This window comes from Gossypium arboreum, chromosome 10 (genome assembly GCF_025698485.1).
Source record: "Gossypium arboreum isolate Shixiya-1 chromosome 10, ASM2569848v2, whole genome shotgun sequence".
Classification (NCBI taxonomy): domain Eukaryota; kingdom Viridiplantae; phylum Streptophyta; class Magnoliopsida; order Malvales; family Malvaceae; genus Gossypium; species Gossypium arboreum.
This window is the reverse complement of record NC_069079.1, coordinates 124874810-124895755: the sequence shown is the minus strand read 5'-3', so window position 1 is coordinate 124895755 and position 20946 is coordinate 124874810. Positions and strand designations below refer to the sequence as shown.

The window sequence follows — 20946 nt, the reverse complement described above, 5'->3', positions numbered from 1 at the left end:
GCCACATTGAAGCATTCAAAACATTTCCGATCCAAAAAGAAAACTTACTGAGTGTTTTAAAAGATGATTTCATTATAGGTTAAAGTGAATGGAAGCTGTGCACCAGGTAGGAAACCGTAAAAGAGGTGGTGAGTCCATCGGACCGCTTAAGTACCAAGCTCCTTCGGATCCAATCCTAGACATGCATACCGCCATTGCCACACCTTAACGTCATGGATATTTCTAGGAAACCGATTTGATTAAGTCATTTTTAAGAAAAGTGATTAATTTTGGAAACTACTTTCATTGCGGAAGCTTTGCTTGTTGTCGTGTTATTTTGAAATCAATTGTTGTTTTTGAAAATGCGCCCTAAAGCTATCCAATTTCAACAGTTAAAATAAGTAATACCTATATTAGTAATACATATTAAAACCATCAAAAATAATTAAGCGGCCTTATTACATTTAAAAACCCAAAACTTCAAACGTAAATAAAAGGATGTCTAGTTCACCAGAAGAAAATCAAACGTTCAGAACGGGTGGCCACTCCGAATTCCCTCACAGCTTCAAGCCCACTATGGTTGGGGATTACCTGCGTGGATGAAAATAAAAGGGGTGAGTTTGGGGAAACTCAGTGTGTAAATTAACCCAACCATAGCCTATATCAGCTCAAACCATAGAAATAGAATAAGTTGGTCTTAGCCCAGAATAGAATTCAGAATAAATCCCATAGGCCCATAAAAGAACAGAACAGATATTACATGTTTATGCGTAAACCCAACCAGATTCATCCATAACACCCCGCACCATTTTTACACCATGTGGGAGACTACTCGAACCACCCAACCGCTACACACCACAGAAATCGCAGCGAGGCTGCCAGATATTGTGACGAAGTCACCAGATACAGATATTATGGCAGAGCCACCAGAACAGATATATGTAGCAGAGCCACCAAATCAGATAATCGTGGCATAGCCACCAGAACAGATATATGTGGCAGAGACACCAGATCAGATAATTGTGGCACAGCCACCTGGACGCTTCCTCCATAATATAACCCATGTCCCAATGCAACAGATAGATAATCATGGCATACATCATACAGAATCAGATCGTCATGCTTTTCAGTCAAAATTAACCCTAGGGGTATAACGGTAATTTTGCACCAGAGGTATAACAGTAATTTTCCATACATAGGGGTATTATAGTAATTTAGCTGCTTTTAGGGTTTTCATGCATATCCTAACTATTTACGTACTATCGAACACTTATCACAAGATACTTACGAATTGGGCGCGTTGGCCCATGAACCCGATCTTTGGCCCATTAAGCCCAAATTATCAAAATGTACGTAAATCACGATACTGTAGTTTATTACTTTAGATTACCAAATATACAAACCCAACTATCTTACGAGCATTCAGACTTTTCATAAATTCCCAAAATACCAACTTTTTAAGCATTTCGCTTTTCGCTTTTGCCAATCTAGTCTATGAGAGGGTGTCGATTACACACTGTTTGCGACGATATCTTGACGAGATCCACACACGAACCACCTACAATTGGATTACTAACACGTTAATCTAACTATTCAAATACGAACTACGTATTAACCCCATACAATGTAACGCCCCAATTTTCAGGAATTCAGTGAATGTTGGCATAGGTTTAATTATGTTAGTGGGCCTCTAGAAGGCCCAAGCTTAATATAGAACCCGGCAATTTTAGTTAATTTTTTTGTTCCATAAGAAAAAGGGGGTGAAATTATGAAATAGGACCTATGTGAAAATGTTTGAAAATGCTATAGGCTAAATTGAAGTGGCCAAATAAATAGAAGTGCAAAATAGGAGGATTTGCATGACAAACCTCCCATTTTACACGAAGTGGCCAGCCATCATGTTGTTGTAGACAAAATGTGCACTTGATATCCATAATTTATGGTACAAATTGATACAAATTGATAATGGGTTAGGTAAATGTTCCATGATAATGGGTTAGGTAAATGTTCCATGATGGGAATTTCATGTCTTTTGTATTAAAGAATTAAATGGATGAAATATGAAATTTTATTAAAAGAAAAAGGGGTGAAAAGAACAAAGTTTTGTCCATCTTTGTTCATCATAGCCTAAAGTTAGAGAAGAGAAAGGAGAGGAGAAAGCTCTTGAATGTTCGGTCACTTGGGGAAGAAAATTGAAGGTAAGTTCATGGTAGTTTGCTTCTATCTTGATGTTCATGAGTTCTTCTTGATTCCACCTTAACTCTTGAAGCATATTTTGGTTTTTGGTTGTGTTGTGAGCATTTGGTCATGAATTGAAATGAAGGAAATGGTTGTTGTTTCATGTTCTTTTGATGAAAAATGGAAGATAGGTGAAGTTGAGCCAAACAAATGAGCATGCATGTGCCTTAGATGCTAAGGGGAAAAATCGGCTAACATTTTGTGATTTAAAATGATGAAATGGAGAATATACTTAAGTAAACTCATAGATATGTGATGATTGATTGGTGATATACATGTTTAAATAACATGCATGCAAGTTATGTGTGAAAGAGTGATTTGACAATAAATCTGCTTGGGACAGTAGCAGTAACATGATTTTGGAAAATCACCATAAATTGTGAGAGATGAGTTAGAATATGGATAAATTATGTAATTAAAGCTTAATGAGTCTATTTTCAAATGAAATAAACAAGAACATATTTTGAATTCTGTACAATGAGAAATTTGATTCGTAATGAAGAGTGGTCAGATTAGTCAAATAGTGAAACATGGGAAACTTTAAGAAAAATCTGGTATTGATTGACTAAACCAAAAATTCTAAAAATTTTATGGATAGAAGATATATGAGTCTATTTTCAGGTAAAATTAATGGCACTTGATTTGGAGTTTCGTAGCTCCAGTTATAAATGATTTAGTGACTATTGTTCAGGAGGACAGCTTGCAGTGAGATTATGATTATGTGGTAAACATTGACAAAAATTTGTTAATGAGTTGCTTATTGATTTCTTATAAGCTTACTATGATCTGTAGGTGTGGTTGGCCGAATATTGTAAGGGGTTAATACGTAGTTCGTATTTGAATAGTTAGATTAATGTGTTAGTAATCCAATTGTAGGCGTTAGTGTGTAGATCTCACAAGATATCGTCGCAAAATGTGTGTAACTAACACCCTCTTTCTTAGTCCGGATTGGCAAAAGTTGAAAAGTCAAATGTCAAAACCGGTATTTTGTAGATTTGCGAGTGAAAACGAATGCTCGTGAGGTAAATCGATTAATGTTTTTGGTAAGCTGCAAAATTTGGACGCAAAGTGCATGATTTACGTGCCCTCGATATTTTGGTTGTTAATGGGCCAAAATTGGAATGATGGGCCAATGGGCCCAATTTGGTAAGAACCCTCGATGCGTGATTTCGTTAGTACGTGAAAAGTAAGAATATGCATGAAAAACCCTAAAATAGATAAATTATGAAATACCTTTAAAAGTGGAAAATTTACGGTTTACCTAGAAGATAAATTACCAAATATCCCTAGGGTTAAATTGACCTAAATACATGTTTGATTGTTGTTATTTCTTGTATGCCATGTTGTTATTATCGATGCATGGGATTGGGATATTGACGAGGAATCATCGAAAGTGGCTTGTCCACGTCTTGGAGGCTTTGCCTCAATTTATCGTTAATCGAGAAATAAGGTGCAAGAATCGTGGAGTGTTAAATTTGGGTGGGTTGAGCTATTCCCCACATGGAGTTTAGGCTGGGATGCAGGTGGAGTGTAGTGGTTGGTGGGTTGAGTAGTCTCCCAAATGGGCTTGCATATGTTATTGATGTTGCATGTATTTTGAAATGGGCACGTAGGCGTCATCATTATCTGAATAAAGGGCTAAGGCCCGCTTTATTATAATCTGAAAAGGGCTCGTCCAAGAACATCATATCGAATAGGTTTAGGCCCACTAGGCTTAAGTGACTTGGGCTTTGAATGGGTTTTCCTTACACACCGAGTTTCCCCAAACTCACCCTTTTATTTTCATCCATGCAGAAATCTCCAACCATAGTGGGCTTGGAGTGTGAGGGAATTTGAGTGGCCACCCGCTCGAAAGTTTGATTTTCTTCCGTGAACTGGACATCCTTTGATTTACGTTTGAAGTTTTGGGTTTTAAATGTAATAAGGTCGCTTAATTATTTTTGATGGTTTTAATATGTATTACTAAGATAGGTATTACTTATTTTAACTGTTGAAATTGGATAGCTTTAGGCGCGTTTTCAAAAACAAAGAATTGATTTCAAAATAACACGACAACAAATAAAGCTTCCGCAATGAAAGTATTTTCCAAAATTAATCACTTTTCCTAAAAATGACTTAATCAAATCGGTTTCCTAGAAATATCCATGACGTTAAGGTGTGGCAATGGCGGTATGCATGTCTAGGATTGGATCCGAAGGGAGCTTGGTACTTAAGCAGTCCGATGGACTCACCACCTATTTTTCAGTTTCCTACCTGGTGCATAGCTTCCATTCACTTTAACCTATAATGAAATTATCTTTTAAAACACTAAGTAAGTTTTTCTAGACCAACAATATAAAATGTTTTGAACGCTTTGATGTGGCATGTCAGATCCGGTCATAACGTTTGAGCCTGGTTTGGGGTGCTACATTTAGTGGTATCAGAGCCTAGGTTGCAATAACTCGGCTGTGGAATGGGTTTACAAAAAAAACAAAGATTTTCAAAAACAAATTTTTTTTTTGCGAAAAACTCGATTTTCAAAATTTAGATCTTTAGAAGGTGGCATTCCGAATCTCCGGCCCAATCCTGTAAGTATTACTCTAAACTTTTTTGAATATTTTCCTGAATTATCTGTCTGTACTGAAACCCTATTAGGATACTCTAGATAGGAAGATACTGAAACCATAGGAAAATCTAATAAGAGACTGAAACTGTAGCTAGACTTTGATTCTGCGAAAACAAACTCGACGAACTCTTTATCGATTCATAAAATATCCGTAATAAACTTTGGAATATTAATTGATGCATAAAAATTGTAATCAAGATAATACGATATGAGTACAATAGGCCGTGGACGGAGCCGAGGAAGTGCTCGAGCGAGATCTTTGTCTTGAGACATATGCGTGCGGTGGATGCACCGGTACCACCAAGCAATAGAGGTAGAGTCTCATGATCATGTGTCGAGGATGATACCTTGTCACAGGAAATGCTTCGTGCTCTGGAAAGGGTTGCCGGGGCAAGTACGGGCAACAGAATTTAGGGATCTATTTCTGAATGACTTCGGGCTAACGGAGCGGAGATCTTTAGGGGCATGTCTGGTATAGCCCCGAATGTGGCAGAATATAGGTTGTGAGGCCTATTTGGCATTTGTAAGTTAGTTGAAAGAGGAGGGATTGTCAGTGGATAAGGTTAGGACTGTAAAGGAGTTCCAAGATGTTTTTCTAGAGGAGCTTACAGGATTGCCTCTGAACCGAGAAGTTGAGTTTGGAATAGATTTGTTGCCTGGAACGGCGCCTGTGTCCATCGCACCGTATAGGATGGCACCAAAGGAGTTAGTGGAGTTAAAGGCTCAAATTCAATAGTTGTTGGAGAGGGGCTTCATTAGGCCAAGCGTGTCTCCATGAGGAGCACCGGTACTATTCGTGAAGAAGAAGGTTGGTACAATGCGGATGTGAATTGATTATCGCCAGTTGAACAAACTGACAATTAAGAATAAGTATCCACTGCCAAGGATTGACGATCTGTTTGACCAGCTTAGAGGGGCTTCTGTATTTTCTAATATCGACCTCCAATCTGGATATCATCAGTTAAGGTTCAAGGAGGTAGATATCCATAAGACGGTATTCAGGACTCGGTATGGTCATTACGAGTTTCTGGTTATGCCATTTGGACTAACGAACGCTCCTGTAGCGTTTATAGATCTGATGAATCGTGTGTTCCAACCATGTTTGGATCAGTTCGTAGTCGTCTTTATTGACGATATCCTGGTATATTCTAAAACTGAAGCGAAACATGATGAGCATCTCCGTATAGTGCTGTGAGTGTTAAGGGAGAAGGAACTCTTCGTGAAGTTCAGCAAGTGTGAATTTTGGTTGAGGGAGGTAACCTTCTTAGGATATGTGGTCTCTGTAGAAGGATTAAGGTGGACCTCGAAAGATTGAAGCAATTTTGGAGTGGAAGCCACCTAGGACGGTGTCAAAATTTGAAGTTTCCTAGGGTTGGCGGGATACTGAAGGTTTGTGGAAGGTTTTTACGTGATGGCGGCACCTCGACAAAACTCATAAGGAAAGGGTACCGTTTGTATGGTGAGACCAGCAGGAGGCTTTTGAGAAGTTGAAGAATGTTCTAATCAAGCACTGTGTTAATTCACCGAGTGCGGAAAGGATTTTCTTGTGTGCTGATGGACGCATCACACGTGGGTTTGGGCTGCGTGTTAATGCAAGAGGGTGAGATGGTTGCATATGCATCACAACAACTTAAACCTCATGAGGGGAACTATCCGACTCATGATTTAGAGTTGGTAGCAGTGATATTTGCACTTAAGATTTGGAGACATTACTTGTACGGAGAAAGGTGTATTATATACACTGACCATAAGAGTCTTAAGTATTTGTTGACTCAGAAGGAGTTGAACCTTAGGCAGAGGAGATGGATTGAGTTGTTTAAGGATTATGACTATTCGATTGAGTATCACCAAGCAAGGCTAATGTGGTAGCCGATGCTCTAAGTCGTAGAACTGTATCTGATATGAGAGCAATGTTTACTCGTCTGAGTCTGTATGATGATGGAAGTCTATTGGCTGAGTTGCAAGTGAGGCCAACCTGGATGGATCAAATTAAGGAAAATCAGTTGAACGATGAGTCTTTGGTTGCTTGTTTTCAACAAGTTAAGGAAGGGGAAACTTCTGAGTTCGGTTTAAATGGTGATGGAGTTTTGTGTTTCCGAGAAAGAATTTGTGTTCCGAGGGACTCTGATTTAAGGCAGATAATATTGAAGGAAGCTCATGGGGGACTATGTGCCATGCATCCTGAAGGGAATAAGTTGTATCACAACTTGCGAGAATTATCTTGGTGGCACGGACTTAGCGAGAAGTAACTGAGTTTGTAGGAAAATGTCGACATGCCAACAAGTGAAAGTCGAGCATCAATTACCTTACGGATTTATTATGACCGATGAAGATACCACTTTGGAAGTGGGAAAGGGTAACCATGGACATTGTGAGTGGGTTGCCTTTGACACCATCAAAGGAAGACTCGGTGTGGGTGATTTTGGATAGGTTGACCAAATCAGCCCATTTCATACCTTTACGCATCGACTTTTCGCTTCAAAAGTTAGCCAAGTCAGTATGTGGCGGAGATTGTACGACTTTATGGAGTCTCGGCCGATTGTCTCGATAGGGATCCCGATTCACATCTCGATTTTGGAAAAAGTTGCATGAGGCGTTGGGGACGCGATTGAATTTTAGTCTGACTTTCCATCCCTGCATCGATGGTCAATCGGAAAGGGTTATTCGATTCGAAGGACATGTTGAGGGATGCGTGATTGAATTTTGAGGTAGTTGGGAGGATTACTTGCCGTTGGCGAATTTGCATACAATAACAGATTACAAAGTAGTATCGAATGGCACCGTATGAAGCATCAGATGGGCCGAAGGTGTCGTACACCTAGTTGTTCAATCGAACTAGGAGAGCGACAAGTTTTTGGACCGAGTTGGTAGGCGATCTCGAGGATAAGGTCGAATAATTAGGGACCGGTTAAAGAAGCATCGATAGGCAAAAGTCGTATGCTGATTTGAAGCGTAAGGAGATTGAGTACTCGATGGGTGATATGGTCTTCTTAAAGGTTTCTCCTTGGAAAAAGATATTAAGGTTCGGTAAGAAGGGCAAGTTGAGTCCGCGGTTCATTGGGCCTTATCAGGTTTTGAAGCGAGTAGGCCCAGTGCCTTATGAGTTGGAATTGCCTCCAGAGTTAGACAGGATTCACGATGTTTTTCACGTCTCCATCTTAAGGCGTTATCGTCGACCTCGCTCATGTCCCGCCGATTCTGCGTAAATTGAAGTTCGGACTTATTTGACCTTTGAGGAGGAGCCTGTGCAAATATTGGCTCGAGATGTTAAGGTTCTCAGAAGGAAATCTGTCCCGTTAGTGAAAGTACTTTGGCGTAATCATGGAAGGGAAGAAGCTACTTGGGAATCAGAAGAAACTATGCGTCAACAATACCCTCAACTAGTTGGATCAGGTAAATTTCGAGGACGAAATTTCTTTAAGGGGGTAGAGTTGTAACGCCCTAATTTTTGAGAATTCTGTGAATGTTGGCATAGGTTTAATTATGTTAGTGAGCCTCTAGAAGGCCCAAGCTTAAGATAGAACCCGGCAATTTTAGTTAATTTTTTTGTTCCATAAGAAAAAGGGGGTGAAATTATGAAATAGGACCTATGTGAAAATGTTTGAAAATGCTATAGGCTAAATTGAAGTGACCAAATATATAGGAGTGCAAAATAGGAGGATTTGCATGACAAACCTCCCATTTTACATGAAGTGGCCAGCCATCCTGTTGTTGTAGACAAAATGTGCACTTGATATCCATAATTTATGATACAAATTGATACAAATTGATAATGGGTTAGGTAAATGTTCCATGATAATGGGTTAGGTAAATGTTCCATGATAATGGGTTAGGTAAATGTTCCATGATGGGAATTTCATGTCTTTTGTATTAAAGAATTAAATGGATGAAATATGAAATTTTATTAAAAGAAAAAAGGGTGAAAAGAACAAAGCTTTGTCCATCTTTGTTCATCATAGCCTAAAGTTAGAGAAGAGAAAGGAGAGGAGAAAGCTCTTGAATGTTCGGTCACTTGGGGAAGAAAATTGAAGGTAAGTTCATGGTAGTTTGCTTCTATCTTGATGTTCATGAGTTCTTCTTGATTCTACCTTAACTCTTGAAGCATATTTTGGTTTTTGGTTGTGTTGTGAGCATTAGGTCATGAATTGAAATGAAGGAAATGGTTGTTGTTTCATGTTCTTTTGATGAAAAATGGAAGATAGGTGAAGTTAAGCCAAACAAATGAGCATGCATGTGCCTTAGATGCTAAGGGGAAAAATCGGCTAACATGTTGTGCTTTAAAATGATGAAATGGAGAATATACTTAAGTAAACTCATAGATATGTGATGATTGATTGGTGATATACATGTTTAAATAACATGCGTACAAGTTATGTGTGAAAGAGTGATTTGGTAATAAATTTGCTTGGGACAGCAGCAGTAACATGACTTTGGAAAATCACCATAAATTGTGGGAGATGAGTTAGAAGCTGAATAAATTATGTAATTAAAGCTTAATGAGTCTATTTTCAAATGAAATAAACGAGAACATATTTTGAATTCTGTACAATGAGAGAAATTTGATTCATAATGAAGAGTGATCAGATTAGTCAAACAGTGAAACATGGCAAACTTTAAGAAAAATTTGGTATTGATTGACTAAACCAAAAATTCTAAAAATTTTATGGATAGAATATATATGAGTCTATTTTCAGGTAAAATTAACGGCACTTGATTTGGAGTTTCGTAGCTCCAGTTATAAATGATTTAGTGACTATTATTCAGGAAGACAGCTTGCAATGAGATTATGATTATGTGGTAAACATTGACAAAAATTTGTTAATGAGTTGCTTATTGATTTCTTATAAGCTTACTATGATCTGTAGGTGTGGTTGGCCGATTATTGTAAGGGGTTATCGTAGTTCGATTTGAATAGTTAGATTAATGTATTAGTAATCCAATTGTAGGCGTTAGTGTGTGGATCTCACAAGATATCGTTGCAAAAGTGTGTAACTAACACCTCTTTCTTAGTCTAGATCGACAAAAGTCGAAAAGTCGAAATGCCAAAACCGGTATTTTGTAGATTTCTTGAGAAAAGCGAATGCTCGTGAGGTAAATCGATTAATGTTTTGGTAAGCTGCAAAATTTGGACCGCAAAGTGCATGATTTTGCGTTCTCGATATTTTTGGGCTTAATGGGCCAAAATTGGAATGATAGGCCAACGGGCCCAATTCGTAAGAACCCTCAAGACGTGATTTCGTTAGTACGTGAAAAGTAAGAATATGCATGAAAACCCTAAAGTAGATAAATTATGAAATACCTTTAAAAGTGGAAAATTTACGCTTTACCCTAGAAGATAAATTACAGAAATACCCCTAAGGTTAAATTGACCTAAATGCATGTTTGATCGTTGTTATTTATCGCATGCCATGTTTTTATTATCGATGCATGGGATTGGGATATTGATGGAGGAAGTACTGAAAGTGGCTTGTCCACGATCTTGGAGGCTTTGCCTCAATTTATCGTTAATCGAGCAAAGAAGGTCAAGCTGTGGAGTGTTAATGAGTGGGTTGAGCTATTCCCACATGGAGTGTAGAAATTGGTACGGGTGGAGTGTAGTGGTTGGTGGGTTGAGTAGTCTCCCAAATGGGCTTGCATATGTTATTGATTTTATATGTATTTTGAAATGGGCCTATAGGCCATATCGTTATCTGAATAAAGGGCTAAGGCCCGGTTTATTATAATCTAAAAGGGCTCGTCCAAGAACATTATTTCGAATGGGTTTAGCCCAATAGGCTTGAGTGACTTGGGCTTTGAATGGGTTTTCCTTACACACCGAGTTTCCCCAAACTCACCTCTTTTATTTTCATCCACGCAGAAATCCCCAACCATAGTGGGCTTGGAGTCGTGAGGGAATTTTGAGTGGCCACCGCTCAAAGTTTGATTTTCTTCCGTGAACTGGACATCCTTTGATTTACGTTTTAAGTTTTGGGTTTTAAATGTAATAAGGCCGCTTAATTATTTTTGATGGTTTTAATATGTATTACTAAGATAGGTATTACTTATTTTAACTGTTGAAATTGGATAGCTTTAGGGCGCATTTTCAAAAACAACAATTGATTTCAAAATAACACGACAACAAACAAAGCTTCTGCAATGAAAGTATTTTCCAAAATTAATCACTTTTCCTAAAAATGACTTAATCAAATCGGTTTCCTAGAAATATCCATGACGTTAAGGTGTGGCAATAGTGGTATGCATGTCTAGGATTGGATCCGAAGGGAGCTTGGTACTTAAGCAGTCCGATGGACTCATCACCTCTTTTCCGGTTTTCTACCTGGTGCACAGCTTCCATTCACTTTAACCTAAAATGAAATTATCTTTTAAAACACTAAGTAAGTTTTTCTGGACCAACAATATAAAATGTTTTGAACGCTTCGATGTGGCATGTCGAATCCGGTTATAACGTCTGAGCCGGGTTTGGGGTGTTACATACAATATTCGGCCAACCACACCTACAGATCAGAGCAAGCTTATAAGAAATCAATAAGCAACTCATTAACAAATTTTTGTCAGTGTTTACCACATAATCATAATTTCACTGCAAGCTGTCTTCCTGATCAATAGTCACTAAATCATTTATAACTGGAGCTACGAAACTCCAAATCAAGTGCCGTTAATTTTTCCTGAAAATAGACTCATATATCTTCTATCCATAAAATTTTCAGAATTTTGGTTTAGCCAATCAATACCAGATTTTTCTCAAAGTTTCCCATGTTTCACTATTTGACTATTCTGACCACTCTTCATTACGAATCAAATTTCTCATTGTACAGAATTCAAAATATGTTCTTGTTTATTTCATTTGAAACTAGACTCAATAAGCTTTAATTACATAATTTATTCAGCTTCTAATTCGTCTCCCACAATTTATGGTGATTTTCCAAAGTCACATTACTACTGCTGTCCCAAGCTGATTTATTACCAAATCACTCTTTCACACATACCTTGCATGCATGTTATTTAAACATGTATATCACCAATCAATCATCACATATCTATGATTTTACTTAAGTATAATCTCCATTTCATCATTTTAAAGCACAACATGTTAGCCAATTTTTCCCTTTAGCATCTAAGGCACATGCATGCTCATTTGTTTGGCTCAACTTCACCTATCTTCCATTTTTCATCAAAAGAACATGAAACAACAACCATTTCCTTCATTTTAATTCATGACTAAATGCTCACAACACAACTAAAAACCAAAATATGCTTCAAGAGTTAAGGTAGAATCAAGAAGAACTCATGAACCTTAAAATAAAAGCAAACTACCATGAACTTACCTTCAATTTTCTTCCCCAAGTGACCGAACATTGAGCTTTCTCCTCTCCTTTATCTTAGGCTATGATGAACAAAGATGGACAAAACTTTGTTCTTTTCACCCCTTTTTCTTTTAATAAAATTTCATATTTCATCCATTTAATTCTTTAATACAAAAGACATGAAATGCCCATCATAGAACATTTACCTAAATCATTATCATGGAACATTTACCTAACCCATTATCAATTTGTACCATGAATTATGGATATCAAGTGCTCATATTGTCTACAACAACATGATGGCTGGCCACTTCATGTAAAATGGGAGGTTTGTCATGCAAATCCTCCTATTTTACACTCCTATTTATTTGGCCACTTCAATTTAGCCTATAGCATTTTCAAACATTTTCACATAGGTTCTATTTCATAATTTCACCCCTATTTCTTATGCAACAAAAATTAACTAAAATTGCCGGGTTCTATCTTAAGCTTGGGCCTTCTAGAGGCCCACTAACATAATTAAACCTATGCCAACATTCACAGAATTCCCAAAAATTGGGGCGTTACATTTAAGACTTTTATGATCCGTGTAAATGTAGCATTTTTCACCATATAGGTAATGCCTCCAAATCTTCAAAGCAAAAATTATTACAGCTAGCTCCAAGTCGTACGTCAGGTAATTACGTTTATGTGGTTTTAACTATCAAGATGAATAAGCTACGACCTTCCCTTCTTGCATCAATACACAGGCTAGACCGCTCAGAGAAGCATCACTATACACGACAAAATCTTTTCCGGACTCTGGTAATGTTAATACCGGTGCCTCTGTCAACATTTGCTTTAAAGTCTCAAAACTCTTCTGGCACTGATCATCCCAGATAAAAAGAACATTCTTCCGCGAGAGTTTAGTCATTGGTAGTGCTATCTTCGAGAATCCATTTACAAACCTCTGTAATACCCAATTAAACCGAGAAAAGCTGCGTTCCTCGATACATTCTTTGGCGCCTTCCATGAACAATTGCTTCGATCTTTTTGGATCAACTCAATTCCATCTGCAGATACTACATGTCCCGTAAATACCACTTCTGATAACCAGAACTCGCATTTACTGAGCTTTCCATATAGCTGTTTCTCTCGTAAAATTTGTAGAACTATTCGAAGATGCTGATCATGTTCTGCCTTGATCTTCAAATATACCAATATATCATCAATGAAAACCACCACAAACTGATCTAAGTACGGCTGGAAAATGTTGTTCATCAGATCCATGAAAGCAGCTGGGGTATTGGTCAATCCAAATGGCATTACCAAAAATTCATAATGGCCATAACGCGTATGGAAGGCAATTTTAGACACATCACTTTCCTTCACCTTCAGCTGATAATACCCGGATCTCAAATCAATTTTTGAAAATACTGAAGCTCCCTTAAGCTGATCAAACAAATCATCTATACGAGGCAACGGATACCGGTTCTTGATCATCACTTTATTCAACTGTCGATAATCAATGCATAACCGCATAGAACCATCTTTCTTTTTAACAAACAACACTGGAGCTCCCCAGAGTGAAATGCTTGGTCTAATAAATCCACGATCTAGTAAATCTTGTAACTGCAACTTCAACTCTTTCAACTCAGTGGGCGACATTCGATACGGAGGTATAGAAATTGGTGTTGTACCGGATACACCTCAATAGCAAATTCAACCTCTCTCGTCGGTGGTAAGCCGGTAATTCTTCCGAGAATACATCCGAAACTCACATATAGTCCTAATCGATCAGACCGACTCCCAACCGAATCGTAATAAATAATGTATGCCAAGTATCTTTGGACAACCCTCTGCGATAATTTATTAGCCTTCATCATTTGAAATAATGCATGTCGAACCACTGGTACGGATGCCATTCACTTCAATTCTATTCCCATTTTCTGTCTGAATACTAAACCTCTTTTTATAGCAATCCAAAACTACCCCATGTTCATATAGCCAGTCCATACCCAAAATGATATCAAAATCACCAAAAGGCATGATCAACAAGTCCACAAGAAACATTTTATCATGTATTATTAACGGGCACCTCTGACATACTCTATCTACTAACACCGTTTGTCCCAAAGGGCTAGATACTTCTATAGAAACTTTAGACATTTCAGATTCTAATTTTCCCGATTCGACTAGTTTTGAATTTATATATGAGTGTGACGAACCCGGATTAATTAAAGCATAAATAGGCTCAGAATACAATAGAAATATACCTGTAACAACATCATGTGCATCGCCCTCCTCACGGGTCCGGACTACGTACGCTCTGGCCGGTGCTCTGGCCTCTGACTGTTGTGTAACTATATCGTTGTTTCTTCTGACACCTTCACCTCTAGACACAGAACCCGAACCACCCCTACTAGATCCTCTGCCACGAACAGTAGGTACTAATCTTTGAGATGTTACAGGTGTGGCACTTTCACCTTTCGGACAATCTCGGATGAAATGATCTGTGGCCCCACATCGAAAACATCATCGAGTTATCCTCCAACATTCACCTAAATGTTTCTTTCCGCAATGCTCACGATGCGAATTTCTATACTTGGGATGGACCTCTCACACTACTAGTAGATACCGCCATCATTTACCGCTTCTACCACCTCTCTCGAACTAAAGCTGGATCTCCAGTCACTTTTTGATTCTCTGAATCTCCTCGGTAATGGATTAGAACTAGTAGTTCCCATACGTTTCCCAGCTGATTTACCAATTTTTGATTTTTTATCCAGGCCCAGTACTTGTTTTATCATTTTTGCTCGCTCAACTAGATCAACAAGTTCAATAATTCTGAGACTTACCAATTGAATCTTGATTTCATCTCGCAGTCCCCGTAGAAAACGTTTACAACTATCAGCCTCGGTTGGAACATATTCTAAAGCATACCTGCTCAATTTAGAGAGCTCTCGCTCATAATCCAGTACTGACATATTCCCCTGTTTCAACACTAAAAACTCTTGCTTTTTCTCTTCGATGTACAATTCCCCAATATACTTCTTCTGAAATTCTTTTTGAAACAAGCCCCAAGTTACCTGATCATCCGAAAAATGTCTAACCACAGATTCCCACCAGAGATATGCTTCTCCTTGTAACAGTGATACAGCATATATCAGACTCTCTCGGGGGGTGCAGTCTAATTGTTGCAAAACTCTTTTTGTTGTTTCTATCAAATTTTCAGCAACGGATGGATCAGCTCCTTTTAATCCCTAAAATTCTGTGGCACCATATTTTCGTAGCTCTTTAATCGGGGCTCGTCTCGACAAGAGGGATGTATGTAGTAATGTATAGTTCTCACTATATGCTGTAATGCATCAGCTATATCTTTTAACACTTGTGAGGTACTTCTTTCTCTCCCTACGTTAGGAGATTGATTATTTAACGGATTCACACTAGGTGTAGTGATTCGCCTCTAATTCTCGACTTCCAAAGATACATTTCGCTCAACATTATCCATTCTTTCATCGACATTTTATCTATAAAACAAAATCAAATAAATACATTAGCATCCAAAAATCCCGAATCAATTTCGACTCGACAGTGGCATGTACTTCTAAACTCACTTCCGAGCCCAATTTAGCCCTAGAATCGGCTAAACCTTCCTCTGATACCAACAACTGTAACACCCCCTAACCCCAAACCATCGCCAGGACGAGGTTATGAGGCATTATCGGACATATCAAACAATTTACGAATAATTTACAATTAATATAACTTTCATAGTATAATATAATAATTAAGTTCCTATCTTGGACTCTCGAAGTTCAAACACGTATTAAAAGTAGAACGAGACTTGTTCGAGTATTTCGAATTTTTTTTATAAAATTTCGATAGCATTTCTGCTTATTTTTACCTAAACCTCCTGCAAATTCAAACCAAAACAACCAACACCAATGTTTCACATTCATATAACTAATATTTATATCATTAACAAAATTTTAACTTAATAACTATCATAGCATCATTCAAAATTGATTAAAAACTTCATTCATTTAACAACTTAATGTTCATGTATCAAAATATCATGTACTTTCCTTACCATTCCATTTAACCATCTAAATCTTATAATTCATCCTTCACTACCCAGAGTAACATACATATTCAAGTGACTAAACAACACCTATGTACATGACACCTTTACCCAAAAGAAAATATACATCACCAAGTTTGTGTTGAGTCGGGATTGTTCGGATGTTGAGTAGGACACTTGACTTCTACTAACTCGCAGACGGAAACAACCGTGACACTGAGTATGGATATACTCAAATGGTATTACTATAAATCAAGACTATTTAACATTAATAAATTACAAACATCAACCATAAATTTTATAATTATTTAAACTACTTTTATATATAATTATTTTACTTCATAAATCTTAAATTCATAATTCATTTTCTCATACTAACTCAATTCATAATTTAGTTCCTACATTCTTTCTCGTACTTTTCAATAGTGCTAAAACAAATAATCTCATTTTCAAAATTTCATTTCAATTATTTACCCTATTAACAAAGCTCGGACTATGATGTATACACGGATTCCATCCAAACACACCGAATATCCAACCCAAACACACGGAATATTGTAAATCCTCCATAACACACCAAGATAATATATCCTCCCAAACACACCAATAAGGCATTAAATGCCTCTTCAGATAAACCGAAGTATATAATAACAGAAACATCTTCTCGGCCGAACTACAAATCCCCTCATCCAATCACAAATCCAATGGCATGCCATTTGTATCAAATCTAGTCCGACATATTAATAGCGTATTATTTTACTTTTTCTAATTTCAATTTCATTTACACAAAAATTTTCAATACTCAATCAATTTAAATATTTATAATCTTAATTCATATACAAATTAATTTTCACACATATTTATATTTAAATTTAAATTTAATACTTACCTTATCTTAATTATTCCATAAGTATAAATTCAATATACATTTAATAAATAGTTTGAGTTATAGTAATACAAACCTGGAATACGAATTTACTCCTCAACGATCTTTTCTTTTCCTTTGGATGCTGATGCCTCGTTTTCCTTGTTAGCTACGAAAAAAATAATAATAACAATTTACATTATTAATTACAGCATTAATTTAATAATTAATTGACTTTTTATTCAATTTATTCCCTAATTCTCATTTAATCCTAATTAACTCTTTTATTTGTTTAACTTAATTTATACTTCATTTTATTCAATTTCCTTCCATGTTCACCCTAACAATCTAATGTTCATTATAAAACCCTAATTTAAAATTTCTTTGAATTTAATTTCCTAAAACACAAAACTTATAGCTTTTTTTACAATTTAATCCCTTTATCAATTCTAACCTAGGATTCATTCAATTAAATCCCTAATTCCATAATTTGTCCAACATGAACCATATTTGGAAACATATGAACTCTTGAACTATCAACTTAATTTCATCAAAATCTTGTTTTAAAGCTTCTAAAACATCAAAATTAACTAAAAAGGACTTAATTGACTTACCAAATTAACTCCAAGCTTCAAAAACCCTATTTTCCCTTTTTCTTTCTTTTTCTTCTCTTCTTTCCCCTGTTTCGAATGCTCTCTGTAACTTTCTTTCTTTTTCTTTTTGTTTTCTTTTGCTTTTCATTTGTTTTATTTCTTTTATGTTATATTTTATATTTAATTAATCTATTTTCATAACAAATACTAATATTACAATTGGATACATATTTATTTTTACATTTGTACCAATAATTTTATTACCATTGTCATTATTTAATTTGTTTCTCAAACAAAAATCTCATAATTTTAATAATTTAATTATTTATTTAACAAATATCTTTTTACTTAAATTATAAGTAATTAAGTATTTAAATTACAAATGTACCAATGTAATTTTTACACATGTATATTTTTATTACCATACAATTATCTACTATTTAATTTATTTAATAATAATGCTAATAGTAATAATCTAATATAAAACCATAATGTTAATTAATAATTATAATAATTTAATATAAAACCATAATAATAATCATTATAATATATAAAACCTAAAAAATCTTTGATTTTATTTCACCAATATGTCACTCATTTGTAGTCAATGGCTTAATTGCCATTTTAATCCTTTTATTTTCTATTGTTTTATAATTAAACTTTTACCCTTTATTCAAATTAGTTCTTTTTACTAATTTCTCTAAATTAAGCTAAATTCACCTAATTAGATTCTAATTAGACACACCACTAGGCTCATAAATATTTTTAATAATTATTTTCAAACTTATTTCACTAAGATGGAGGCCCTATAACTCATTTTTCCGGTGCCCGTGAATTTCGGGTCATTACAGAAAAGCTTTTAATTTAGGCACTAACGTTTGGATTCGTTAAATTGATAATAGAAAATGTTGGGTGTGCCTAACATTTATCAGACAATTTGTGATGTGTCGTGAAACTAACTAAAAATTTGACTAAGACAAGCGCACCTATCAATTAATAGTATTGCTATGGGGAGCAAATATATCATTCCACAAAGACTAAAAGTACTAATAATTACTGCCTTTTCTATTATTGAACAGAATAATTCGAATGATTTATTAAACCTAAAATTAACTAATTTAATTACTAATGAACACGACAAAGAACAAAATAGGAAAATAATCGATTAACAACCAACAAGCAAAACAATACCCAGGAAATAATTAACTAGGTTTCATCTGTCACTGTAGCACCCCAAACCCGGCCCAGACGTTTATTGGTCCAGAAAAACTTATTTAGTGTTTTAAAAGATAATTTTATTATAGGTTAAAGTGAATGGAAGCTGTGCACTAGGTAGGAAACCGGAAAAGAGGTGGTGAGTCCATCGGACTGCTTAAGTACCAAGCTCCCTTCGGATCCAATCCTAGACATGCATACCGCCATTGCCACACCTTAACGTCATGGATATTTCTAGGAAACCAATTTTGATTAAGTCATTTTTAGGAAATACTTTCATTGCGGAAGCTTTGCTTGTTGTCGTATTATTTGGAAATCAATTATTGTTTTTGAAAACGCGTCTTAAAGCTATGCAATTGCAACAGTTAAAATAAGTAATACCTATCTTAGTAATACATATTAAAACCATCAAAAATAATTAAGCAGCCTTATTACATTTAAAAAACCCAAAACTTCAAACGTAAATAAAAGGATGTCCAGTTCACCAAAAGAAAACCAAACTTTCAGAACGGGTGGCCACTCCGAATTCCCTCACAACTCCAAGCCCACTATGGTTGGGGATTTCCTGCGTGGATGAAAATAAAAGGAGTGAGTTTGGGGAAACTCAGTGTGTAAGGAAAACTCATTCAAAGCCCAAGTCAGCTCAAGCCTATTGGGCTTAAGCCCATTCAGGTAACAGTGGTACTGGGCCAGAGCCCTTTTCAAATTACAATAAACTGGGCCTTAGCCCCTTATTCAGATAACAGTATGGCCCATAGGCCTATTTCAAAATACATGCAACATCAGTAAACATATGCAAGCCTATTTGGGGAGACTACTCAACCTACCAACCACTACACTCCACCCGTACCAGCCATACACTCCATGTAGGAATAGCTCAACCCACCCAAATTTAACACTCCACGATTGCGTTTCATGCTCTCGCCAGCTTATCATAGAATTGAGGCAAAGCCTCCAAGACGTGGACAAGCCACTTTTAGTACTTCCTCCGTCAATATCCCGGTCCCATGCATCGATAATAACAACATGGCATGCAGATAAATAACAACATCAAACATGTATTTAGGTCAATTTAACCCTAGGGGTATTTGGTAATTTATCTCCTAGGGGTAAAACTATAAATTTTCCACTTTTAAAGGTATTTCAGTAATTTATCTATTTTAGGGTTTTTCATGCATATTCCTACCTTTCACGTACTAATGTAATCACTCTGAGGGTTCTTACCGAATTGGGTCCGTTGGCCCATCATTCCAATTTTGGCCCATTAAGCCCAAAAATATCGAGGCACGTAAATCATGCACTTTGCGGTCCAAACATTGCAACTTACCTAAAACATTAATCAATTTACCTCACGAGCATTACTTTTCGCAAATCTACAAAATACCGGTTTTGGCATTTCAAACTTTTCGACTTTTGCCGATCTAGACTAAGAAAGAGGGTGTCAGTTACACACATTGCTTATGACGATATGTTGATGAGATCCACACACGAACGCCTACAATTGGATTACTAACACATTAATCTAACTATTCAAATACGAACTACGTATTAACCCCTTACAATATTCGGCCAACCACACCTACAGGATCATAGTAAGCTTATAAGAAAACAATAAGCAACTCATTAACAAATTTTTGTCAATGTTTACCACATAATCATAATTTCACTGCAAGCTGTCTTCCTGAGCAACAGTCACTAAATTATTTATAACTGGAGCTACGAAACACCAAATCAAGTGCCGTTAATTTTCCCTGAAAATAGACTCATATATCTTCTATCCATAAAATTTTCAGAATTTTTTGTGTGGCCAATCAATACCAGATTTTTCTTAAAGTTTCCTATGTTTCACTATTTGACTAATCTGACCACTCTTCATTACGAATGAAATTTATCATTGTACAGAATTCAAAATATGTTCCCGTTTATTCCATTTGAAACTAGACTCATTAAGATTTAATTACATAATTTATGCAGCTTCTAACTCATCTCCCACAATTTATGGTGATTTTCGAAAGTCATGTTACTGCTGCTGTCTCAAGCAGATTTATTACCAAATCACTCTTTCACATCTAACTTGGATGCTT

General features: G+C 36.3%; 1 protein-coding gene and 1 long non-coding RNA gene across 2 annotated transcripts in view; both read right to left on the bottom strand.

The window, feature by feature from the left end:
* Positions 1-12829: 12829 nt before the first annotated feature.
* On the bottom strand, positions 12830-15092 carry LOC108488202 (uncharacterized). The gene is made up of 4 exons (XM_053020339.1): positions 14744-15092; positions 14382-14618; positions 13074-13403; positions 12830-12951 (listed from the first exon to the last, which is right to left on the bottom strand). Exons 1-4 carry the CDS (start codon positions 15090-15092, stop codon positions 12830-12832), a joined length of 1038 nt encoding a protein of 345 aa, XP_052876299.1.
* A 4112-nt stretch (positions 15093-19204) lies between these two features.
* LOC128282271 (uncharacterized) overlaps positions 19205-20946 on the bottom strand; it is a 65733-nt gene continuing 63991 nt past the window's right edge. The window contains exon 2 of the long non-coding RNA XR_008272492.1: positions 19205-19427. This is a non-coding gene — a long non-coding RNA (uncharacterized LOC128282271). The remainder of the gene's footprint in view (positions 19428-20946) is intronic.

What these genes read in the sequence shown, in the direction of transcription:
- LOC108488202 (XM_053020339.1), bottom strand. Translation starts at nt 15,092, where the DNA reads ATGTCAGTACTGGATTATGAGCGAGAGCTCTCTAAATTGAGCAGGTAT. An exon ending in AGAAGCGGTAAATGATGGCG is followed by an intron (nt 14,619 to 14,743) that starts GTATCTACTAGT and finishes GTGGGGCCACAG; the next exon opens with ATCATTTCATCCGAGATTGT. An exon ending in TGCACATGATGTTGTTACAG is followed by an intron (nt 13,404 to 14,381) that starts GTATATTTCTAT and finishes CCAATACCCCAG; the next exon opens with CTGCTTTCATGGATCTGATG.